The sequence below is a fragment of the Anolis sagrei genome, chromosome 2 (assembly GCF_037176765.1).
Source record: "Anolis sagrei isolate rAnoSag1 chromosome 2, rAnoSag1.mat, whole genome shotgun sequence".
Classification (NCBI taxonomy): domain Eukaryota; kingdom Metazoa; phylum Chordata; class Lepidosauria; order Squamata; family Dactyloidae; genus Anolis; species Anolis sagrei.
The window spans coordinates 223,455,994-223,467,157 of NC_090022.1; the positions used below are offsets into that span (position 1 = coordinate 223,455,994).

Consider the following 11,164-nt stretch of genomic DNA (forward strand, 5'->3'; position numbering starts at 1 on the left):
CTCACTTTAATCTCTCCCAAAGAAGACTCAAAGCGACTTAACATAAAAACATTAGCATACCATTTAAAATATACAAATATGCAAACATTAAAACAGAATTAAATATAAACAGTATCAAATATTCAGTTAAACTCCATTAAAACATATTCAAAGTTAAAAACCACATCACCCCCTGACTTGTTCTTCCAAACAATCTTTAAAAGCCTGTCTGAATAAAAAGGTTTTAGCCTGCCACTGGAAGGAGAGCAGGGAGGGGGCCATTCTGGCTTTCCCAGGCAGGGAGTTCCAGAGTTGAGCAACTACCAAGAAGGCTTGCTCCCTCCTTCTAAAAACCTTTTTGGAAAGTCCATACTAAAGTATGAAGATTTAATTGAAATTCAATGCACCCCTGCTTTACAGATGAAACTTAAATCTCTTTATTTTAAATCCTAATACAATATTCAAAACACACAGGGAATGGAAGAAGACGAAATAAGGAAGAAGTTTGTGGGTTCACATTGTGCAGGGAAAATCAAGGACAGAGTTGGGGGGGTGGTGGTCAGGGAGAGGTCTTCTGAAGCATTCCATGAACCACTGCTTTATGGACTATTTTTAAAAAGGTATGTGGACTATTACAGTTGACCCTCCACTTCCCAGTGATTAGTGGCACAGGTTCCCCATGAAAATAAAAATAATAATTAAAAAGCCCAAATAAATTGTACCAATAAATAAAAGTCTTACAGAGATCAGATGGGATCTAATGTTCTCAGAGTATTTTGGCATTTACTTCAGATGTCTCCTTTAAACACATACACACATGCGCACACACGTGCACACACACTTTCCAACAAAACCAAATATTGTCTATGTTCTTAATGCCAGTTAAAACTCAGTTCATGGTGCTGTGCTTGTATAACTTTATCACTTATGTCTTATTTCCATCATTTCTTCTCCTCTCTTTAATTGATTTGTTTCTGCCTTGTACATACCTCAGAAAAGTGGAACGTGTCAATAGGGATGATTGTTAAATCTTCTGGAAATTCACATATTTTCCTTGATTGCTCCATCCTCTGCAAATTATTGTGGGTCTGTTTAACAGATAGATGAGCTACCTTTAACACTCTCCTCACAAGGATAAAATAGGTGTAATGAACACATTAATGTTTTGAGTCTGCTGAAAATAATGAGAGTAAGCTTGGCTATGATTATATATGTCTCATTGATTGCAGTGGGTTTAATGTAGACATGGCTAAATCTGGGTTCAGTCCAGGACAAAAGGGAAGGTGGATCAAGATGATATTGAAGAAAGCCAGTTTGATTTGAAATTATAAAAAATCATGGATGACATCTAGAGGTGGAGCTGTGCAAATGCCTCATGCAGTCTCAGGACTTGGCAAATAGTATGAGCACAAATGGGTATCAAGTGAAGAAAGAATAACTCACAATATGTACACTTTTGGCGTCATCATCACTAACAACAATTCAGCCCATTCTATTAAGCATGTAATAGTCCTTAACAAAACTTTCTCAAGCAGGATACTGTACATGTACAAATAGTTACAGCCCTTTGCAAATGTTTAAATTCAGGGAGGGTGAGTGTTAACATGATGAAACTACTCTTCACAACAATTGGCTCTAAGTAGAGATGAAAAGCATCCAGTTTGCAAAAGCAAAAAGCCTGGCTTGAATGTCAGTGATGAAGGCAAAGAGGTCTGTGTTTACCTCTAAACCAGTGGTTCCCAACCTTTGGTCCTCCAGGTGTTCTGGACATCAGCTCCCACAATCCCTAATAGCGGGTAAGAAGCAGGCTCAGATTTTTGGGAGTTGAAGTCCAAAACACATGGAGGACCACAGGCTGGGATTCACTGCTCTAAACCATCATGTACTATTGCTATCTTAATCTGCCTCAAGGGGCAGTCAATCCGTTTTGGTGCCTGAGGCAAAGAAAAAGATGTCACACACAGGTACAGGAGCCAACTGGGCGTCAAGTAGAAGTTTACTTCAACACTGGCTACAGGACAGGGTCTTCTGGTAATTTGAGGCCAATTACTCTATCCTTCAAGATGGAGAAATGGTTAGGAGTCCCGGGAATAATACACAGCAAATGTCATCTATGATAGCTGTATCACTTCCCAGTGATTAGTGAAACAAGTTCCCCATGAAAGTGAGGAGCATACACTCTGGGGCTTTGTTCTGAAAGACTTTCTTTTGGTAGTCCTTGAACTCTGGGAATGCACATCTTCACTAACACCATTTTTGAATGAAGTGAGTAACTTATCAACTTTCTTTTTGAACAAGTCTCCAAAAACTGCATACATTTTGAAAACTATTTGTACTTTGGGATTTTTTCTCTATAAAAATTGGGGATAGTGTTTTTGCACAGAAAACAGCATTTCGTGTACAGAATATAATATTTCAATTATTCCTATGTAGAAAATGCTGTTGTTGTTTTTTTGCGGTCTCATCAGTCTTCTTATAAGGTCTCTAAACCTTATTCTTAGATTGATTCCATTTCAAAGATCCCTGTGTCTCTCTACATTACAGTCTCTCATCTTTTGTGTTATCTGCACAAAACAACTTCAAGCTTTGAGGAATGGTAGCAACAAGGACACTTGGAGTACCTGATTTTTTTTGGGGGGGGGGGTATACAATACGGTCCTCTACTATTCATGAGACCTCTCTTGTATAAGGTCTTATTTATGTTCATTATTAATAACATGGCATAGTACAGCAGTGGAGGTGGCAGTGAGCCACAACCTCCAGATGTGAAATCTTTGTGTCCTCTTGACTCTTGTGAGCCTACCTGCTAACTGCTTCTTTCTTGTAAAGGAATGAACCGAGGTATTGCAGCCTCAAAGGCAGAAGCAGGCATCTAGCATGCTATCCCAAGCCAGGAGAGCCTGAAGAATATGTGCCTGATGGTCAGGGTTTGCCACAGCTTCCACTGCTGTCCTACACATTTGTTTTTGTTATACACAGAGAATCCTGGAACCAAACACCCACGGATATGTTGAGTACACTATGATTTATTAAAATGGTCCTTTATAAAAATTTGAATGGGGGAGCAAAACTGGCCAATTTATCAGTTCCTGCTGTGTACATACCACCAGTTGGTGAGACACAAGTCAATTCAGAGACTTAGCTACAGCACTGGATGGCTTCTATCCTTCAAATAGATTCAACACAATGAATAGTTTCTTTAAATTTCAGACTGTAACTGGGGTGATTTGGCTGCCCTTTTGGCATGAAAATCAGCAGTCACACCTGACTAAGTTAACCATATCCACAATCCACTCTGAGCCTTAATTTTTTTCCCTATCCTACAACCATGAAACCCATGTGTAGTTTACTATGTAATGAATCTGCCATAGTAGTCAAACATGCTAATACGATGTCTGTCCACCTTCCGGAAAGACTTGAAAACTTGGGTGTTCCAGTATGCCTTTGAATAACGGTTTAGCACCGGATTAGGACTGTTCAATCCCTAACTTATGGTTTTGATTACCCAGCACTCCACTTCTGGCCTAGCCCTCCATTTTTTTGCATTTGTACAAACCCTTGCCCTGCTCTATCAAATCTGAACATGCCCACTTTTCCTGGCTACTGGTTACATACCTTTGAATAATGGTTTAGCGCCTGATTAGGACTGCCTAAACCTATCTTATTGCTTTGATTACCCAGCACTTTATTTCCAGCCTGGCCCTACAGTTTTGTGTTTGCACAAACCCCTGCCTTGACCTATCAGTATTGAACATGCCCACTTTTCCCAGCTACTGGTCACGATATTGGTTGAAGTTTTAAAAAGGTGGTTCTATTGGTTTGATTTTATTTTTTTTAATTCTATTTTACTGTTATATGCTATATATTTTAAGTATGTTACTTTGTAACCCTTGTTTATACTGGGCTTGATCTCCAAGTAAGTTGCCCCAAGTCCCTTCGGGGAAATGGTGGTGGGATATAAGAATAACGTTGTTGTTGCTATTGTTGCTGTTGTTGTTATTATTGCATGTGCACATTGCCATTGTAACTATTTCTTTTATTGTTGTCATTTACTGAAAAAGAGTTCTATTTTGTCTTTCTTTGATTCTATGTGTGAATGGACAGCGGAAAAACTAGAATGTTTGAAGTCATCGGAGAAACCCTGGAGCACGATTTTCCTTCTTGGTTTCGGAAATTTTTTAATCTTGCCTCAAATCCTGGTGTGATTTTACCCTTCATACTGCTGATGGTGTACGTACTACATGTTTACTTTGCTTTCTTGGGAATGTATAATTTATTAATTAATACATTTCTTTCTCTTGCATACTTCTTCCAAATGGTCAGGGCACACCATACATAGCCCTTTCCCTGAATTTATTCTCCTAAAAATGATAATGATTTGCTCAGGAATTATGATAATGATTCTGAATCACCAAGGGAGATTTGAACTAGAGTCTGCGCAGTCTCAATTTGACACTGTACCCCAGGGATGGGCAACCCTCTATAATCCCACTGCAAGCCAAGCTATAACTGGAATGACTGGAAATTGTGTCATCTCACTTTTGTTTCTGGAAATCTACCCAAATATGGTTAACCTAGCAATTCTGAAGGTTTGGTGTGGAAAAGGGATCCAAACAACCATTGGGTGGGATTTTTGTTTTGTGTGTTTGGGTAGTGATTTATTTATTTTTTTACCAGAAAAATGATGAGGGAACTAAGGGTTATAGGATTCTCTGGGAGCTGTAAAATGGGGCCCCTGGGCTTGCCATGGCTCAGGGATCACATTTCACTTCCCTTTCTCTCACAACTAAACCATAATGCCCTTCCTTCTTGTCCCTCTTCCTGATATTTTAATTTTTACACGTATAATTCAGTAAGACTATACACTGGGATCAGGAGAAGGGGATTAGGAAGACTGAGAGTAGAGTTGGGTGGGCTCATTTTCCTTTTTGTGCTTCTTTTCTTGTACTGATCACAACCTCATTAAATTCAAGAATATGGAAGACACAAGATACAACTAGGTGTGGCTGTGTATGTTTGTGTGTAATATGTGTCATTGGGTGTAATCCCACTATATGGACATCAAGCCACTCTTTTGTAAAGGATCCTGTTAACTTGCAGAAATAATTCAGCAGTCAAAAAGATTTTATATTAGCAATAGTTGTTATATCAGCATTTTTGATGTGATCTTTGATTACTATCATCATACAATAGCTATATGATTTCTTCTCCCTTTAGCTTGAGTATCTACTATCTCAATGCTACCTCAAAAGGGTACAAGGCTATGAACCTGGAGCTGAAGAAGAAACTACAAAGTGTAAGGATGTTGCAAAAAACATTTGATTTGGGCTATTTTAAACATTAACACAAGGTTAGAAATTGTACAGCCTTACCAATGCTATTAAAAGAGCTCCAGTGGCACAATGGGTGCCAGCTGAACTGCTGACCTGAAGACCTGAAGGTCAGTGGCTTGAATCCATGAGAAGGGGTGAGCTCCCATCTGTCAGCCCCAGCTTCCCATGTAGGGACATGAGAGAGGTCTCCCACAGGATGGTAACACATCTGGCTGTCCCCTGGGCAACGTCCTTGCAGATGGCCAATTCTCTCACACCAAAAGTGACTTGCAGTATATTCTCAAGCTGCTTCTGACACTATTAAAAAAACTGAATGGTGTTGGATTGTAGCTCCCATAAGTCCGAGTCAACCTAAGCTAATCAATGGCAAGGGATAAAGGAAGTTGCATGGTTCACTTCTGAATCATGCAGGACATTTACTTTCATTCTTCTTTAACAGCAAGCTGACGAAAACAAAAGGAAGAACAAAGAGAGAGCTCTGAAAGCACGAGAAGCTCTTGAACAGGCAACCCAAGGCAACCCAAAAGGTAATAAAGGACTGGAAAGCCTTTGCACTAAATTTAGTTTGTTCAACTGCATTAGTACTTTCAGCTTGGGTTGTTTTGCTTCCAGATATATCCCCCATCCCACCCCCTTTTTTGCCTTTCTGCATTTTATCAGCAGGCTATGAGGTGCCTTTGATCATCATCGTAACCCCATGCTCAGGGGGTAAACTGTGCTCAAAAAGACAAACTTGTTAACCGATAAAAGGGAACCCCTGGTGGTGCAATGGGTTAAACCCTTGTGCTGGCAGGACTACTAACTGAAAGGTCGGTGGTTTGAATCCGGGGAGTGGGATGAGCTCCTGTCTGTCAGCTCCAGCTTCGCATGTGGGAACATGAGAGAAGGCTCCCACAGGATGGTAAAACATCTGGGCATTCCCTGGACAACATCCTTGCAGATGGCCAGTACTCTCACACCAGAAGTAACTTGCAGTTTCTCAAGTCGCTCCTGACACACACACACACACACACACACAACCCCCTGATAAAGGGCCTTGGATTTCTGATCTTGTTCCCATTCTTTCTGAATTTGTACTGGGTTCAAATTAATTGACTTGGGGAGCTGGTACAGAAAGTTTCTGATTGTATCAGGACTTGATAGAAAATATGCTAGGAGACATGTATGGATCTCCAAAAGAAAACTGGAAAGAACAGGAACAAAATTTGGAACTCTCAGATCTTTTGAGTCAGCCTGAATGCATCTGAACATTATCCAAACCAATATAAGCACAAAACAAGGAGAAGAAAGGTTATATGAGCCAACAATTCAAGCACATGCTCCTAGCTACAGCCTACTCACCAAATCACAAAACTCTCAGCACGCAAGTATCAAAATACAAAAGCTTCAGGTAGGCAATCTTTTTATTAGGAACAATTTATAGGTTCCCTAAATATGCAGTGTATGAGCCTGGAATGCGAAAAGGGAGTAGGAAGGAGAGCCTATGCAGACTTTATATTGGGATCTTGGACATCAGGTTGGGTTCTCTTCTTTGGAAGTACTAGGGCTATGGCAACTCAGATAAATGTATATATAGGTGTTTTTAAATTTTTTATTAGGTTGTATAAGAGGATTATATCATTTCACAATCATGTTGCAGGAATAATGAGGAAAAGAGACAATAAGAATTAGATATAACTTATATAGTTCTGGTATAGCCTGTTTTCGTATCCTTTCCAATTCTGTACTTATCTCCTACTTATATCTGTCCCTCCCACTCTTGCCCCCTCCCTCCAGGAACTGTTATATCTCTATTATAACTACACACACACAATTTCCAATTTTCTACACACACTTTTATTTTATTTGTTTGATCATAAAGATGGTTTGATTCAGTTCCTCGTATTTTCCTTTCCCTTTTACTCTGGCTATCAGATCTTTCCGAGTTCCAGTTCCCCATTGGATATCCGTTTGTATATTTATTTTACCTTTAAATAATATAACCTTGAAGCACATAATCTGTTAGATAATCTTACAATTTTTTATTTCTTTATATTCTTTCCATCCCAGGCCAACTATCACTTGTGCTGCTCCTATAATACATTATATAATAGCTACCCATTCTTTATTCCCATCTTTAACTTTCATTTGCTGAGTAAAAATCTGGTTTTTATTCAGCTCTATCTCACACTTTATTTTTCTATCAACATTTTGTATCTTGTCACAGCCCCACCACACATATAAAAAAGTTCCTATTTGACCAGATTTATGCCAACATAGTTTTGATGCACTTTTTGTAAGATGAGCTAATTGATGTGAGGTTCAATCCCATTTTGTCAATATTTTCCATTGTGTTTCCTTAATCTTTAGGTGCTTGAATTTATCCAGTGTTCAGTGTCCTTCTCATTACTGTTTAATTCTTCTTACCATTGTATTGGAATTGTATTGTTTTTTCTACCATTTTTCTATATATAAATTTCACCATTCCTTTCTCCTTCTCTATTTTCCATTTTAAGTTTTGGTCTAGGGACCACATTACATTGATGAAGTCCAGTGTCATGATTAGCCAGCCTCCATGACAAATCTGGGTGGTGGCGAAGCCATCCTGACCGCCAGACATCACCACTCTGGCAAAGCCCTGTTGTTCCTAATGCAATTTTCATACTTTTGACCATTTCCCACTGGAAATTCCCACTGGAAATTTACTTTGACAGTTTTTTCCAACATTCCAATGTTGAAATCAGTGGCCCCATTTCATTCTCTTTATTTCTTTATTGTCCACTTTTTCCTTTAAACACAGGCAATGTTCCCACATGCTATTTTTCTCTCTATTTTTCTCTCCCATCTTTATACCTCATCACAATCAATTTCTAATACTTTCACTAACTGACAAGCTTCAAAGTAGCTCTGTAGGGTAGTTGCTCTCCACCCTCCATTTTCTAATGGAGAGTAGAATATCGGATTAAGAGTCTACTTTTATTACCTCCTGATGCAGAAGTTTCATTTTATTTAGAATGCTATAGCACAAGGCTTAGAAAAGGAATAACTATTTAGGCAGAATAATCATCTTTACTATCTTGATTCTGTTTGTTATGTCCCAGTTCCATTTTAGTCCAATTATGTATTTGTTTGCTGACTTGTTTCCATAATTGATAATAGTTTATTTGAATTATATTATTTAGATTTTTAGGGATATGTACTCCGACGTAGTTTAACTTCAATTTCCCCCCCGGATGGCTTGTAGTTTAAAAAATTCTTTCCAGGATAGGTTTTTGTGTAAACGACAAATGTATATCATCAAGAAATTATTCCTGGTGGTGCAATGGGTTAAACCTTTGTGCTGGCAGGTCGGAGGTTCGAATCTGGGGAGAGTGCAGATGAGCTCACTATCAGCTCCAGCTCCCCATGCAGGGACACGAGAGATGCCTCCAATAAGGATGGTAAAACATCAAAACATCTGGGCATCTCCTGGGCAACGTCCTTACAGACAGCCAAGCCTCTCACACCAGAAATGACTTGCAGTTTCCCAAGTTGCTCCTGACACAAAAAAAATAAAATCAAAAAATTCAGCAGTTCTAAAATGGGTAATCCCCCTCCATCTACACTATGTAAATGCCTATACCACATATTGTTTGGAGGGAGGACAAAGGATGTTGTTTAATGATGAAAACATTTTATACTACCTTTCATATTAAAAAAAACACACAAAATCCCAAATTCATTTATACTAGCATAGCATTAAAAACCAGAAAATAAAATAAAATAAAAATACAACTGTGATAGGGGAATGGAGCAGCAAAATGGTTCATTAAAGCAATAAAATATATACTAAATAAAGTACAAGCTGGCAAAATAGTAGCACAGAGCAATGAGAAGGTGATCTGACAACATTGTCGTATACTGCTAATTTAAGGTTATGCTTCATCCATTAGTGTACAAAAGTTCTGTCAGAATAAAACGGTTAGTCTATATGGTACTACAAGAGATTTTATTGTAAACACGGGCTATTTCTCTGGAATATGTTATGGTTAGAAATGCACATTTTATGACATTGAGCTTAAGTATCTATCCTGCCCTGACCCTCCTTTGTTCCCAATGTGCTCTGGATAAAGAAAAAGAAGAGAGCAACCCCAAGAAAGATGGTAAGCAGGAAGAAAAGCCCAGTGTCGCAAATGGAGGAGCTCCTCCCCCACGTATCACGGTGTCTTAGTCACCAGGACCTCCAGGAGCTCTTCAACCAAGGGCGCCAGGAGAACCACCTCAACATAATTGAAGATAAGTTTCTTTCTAATATTTCTACAAAACAGGCCATGTGCATTGAACAATGCTGGACTTTACGTATTTCGGAAGGGAAGAACCCAGTGAAATTTTTATCACTGTCAGAAGGAGATTCTGTGCTGGAACCAGCAGGAAAGGGCTATTTGGGACTTAGCTTCTTGGACCCTTGGTCTCTGCTGAAGTTTGCTTCCAAGACCCCCTGTGGATGCTAAAATCTGTGGATGCTTACGTCCCATTATATACAATGACATAGTAAAATGGTGTCCCTTATTTAAAATGACAAAACCAAGGTTTACTTTTTAGAACAATTTTGGGAGGGGAAAATGAGATATTTTCATGCTAAGGATGGTTGAATCTGGGGATACAGAGGGTCATCTGTATGTCGTCAAAACTCAAGTCTTCATCAAACCCACTGGAGCATAGAGTTATTTTTTCCCTCTGGAGGTTTAGGGACAGAAGCAACTGAGGGAAGATTTCTACACTGTAGAATTAATGCAACTTGACACCACTTCAACTGCCATTGTTCAGTGATATAGAATCATGGGAGTTGTAGTTTGTTGAGTCACCAGAACTGTTCAGCAGATTCTTTCCTATCTTTTTTGTTAAAAAAAAAGTTGGTGTAAAAAGAAAATTCAGTTTCATGCAAAAATAATATATTTTTTTCATAGAATTCTGGATACAATAGTCAGAATGTAATTTTCTGCTCTCATAGCTCTGTGTCATACCAGCTTGGTATCTGTCAAGCCACAGAGTGGTGGGTTGTGCTCCATCCCCTACTTTGAAATAGCAGTAGATAGGGAGAGGGCTGGGCTAAACTGCCTCATGCTGTTCCCCCATGTCTGCAGAATTGCAGTGAGGACAATAGATTACACAACCCAACAAAAACATTCTTGGTGTCTTGGTGTTAGGCCTGTTAATGGGGTTATTTGAGGCACTGATTCAGAAATTTGTATTCTTCTGCTTTTGAGCATAAAGTGTTCTTACTGCTAGAATCATTACATTTTTTTTGTAATTATGGTATGTGTGTTGTGTTACATATGGTTTACTTAACATGTTTTATAATTTATTGAGTTGTTTCTGATTTGTTTATATATTATTGTTGGCATTGAATGTTTGCCACTGTATATTTTGTTGTGAGCCCCCCTGGGTCCCTTTGGGGAGATAGAGCGGGCTATAAATAAAGTATCATTTCATTTCATTTCATTTCATATAATAAAAATCAGTGTTTTGTTCTGTTCATTTGGTAGACCCAATAAAATAAAGTTGGATCTAGTTCCACTCTGGTTTCAAAAAGGTATTGCATCAACCCCAGAATCACCTTCCATTATTTTTCCACTTTTTCACATGCCATCACATAATAAACTAATTTTCCAAAGGTCAAGCAATACTATAAATTATGTCATTAAATTTGTAGAGACCAGTGGTAGCTAAGCCGCTTTGAGCTTCCTTTGTGGAGAGAAAACCGGTGTAGAAATAAACAGAAGATGAAGAAGATGGCAGATGGGCACACTGTTCTGTCTTAATAATATTCTTTTCTCTCATTCTTCAGATTTATAGCATTGCAGTAACATAAAACCTCTGTTTAGCATTCTGAA

General features: G+C 38.7%; 1 protein-coding gene across 1 annotated transcript in view; it reads left to right on the top strand.

Moving 5' to 3' along the window:
* TMC1 (transmembrane channel like 1) overlaps positions 1–10,496 on the top strand; it is a 64,219-nt gene extending 53,723 nt beyond the window's left edge. The window contains exons 15-18 of the mRNA XM_067465578.1: positions 4,084–4,209; positions 5,197–5,275; positions 5,752–5,839; positions 9,404–10,496. Coding sequence (XP_067321679.1) covers positions 4,084–4,209; positions 5,197–5,275; positions 5,752–5,839; positions 9,404–9,501 — 391 coding nt within the window. The 3' untranslated portion in view covers positions 9,502–10,496. The remainder of the gene's footprint in view (positions 1–4,083; positions 4,210–5,196; positions 5,276–5,751; positions 5,840–9,403) is intronic.
* The last annotated feature ends 668 nt before the right edge of the window (positions 10,497–11,164 follow it).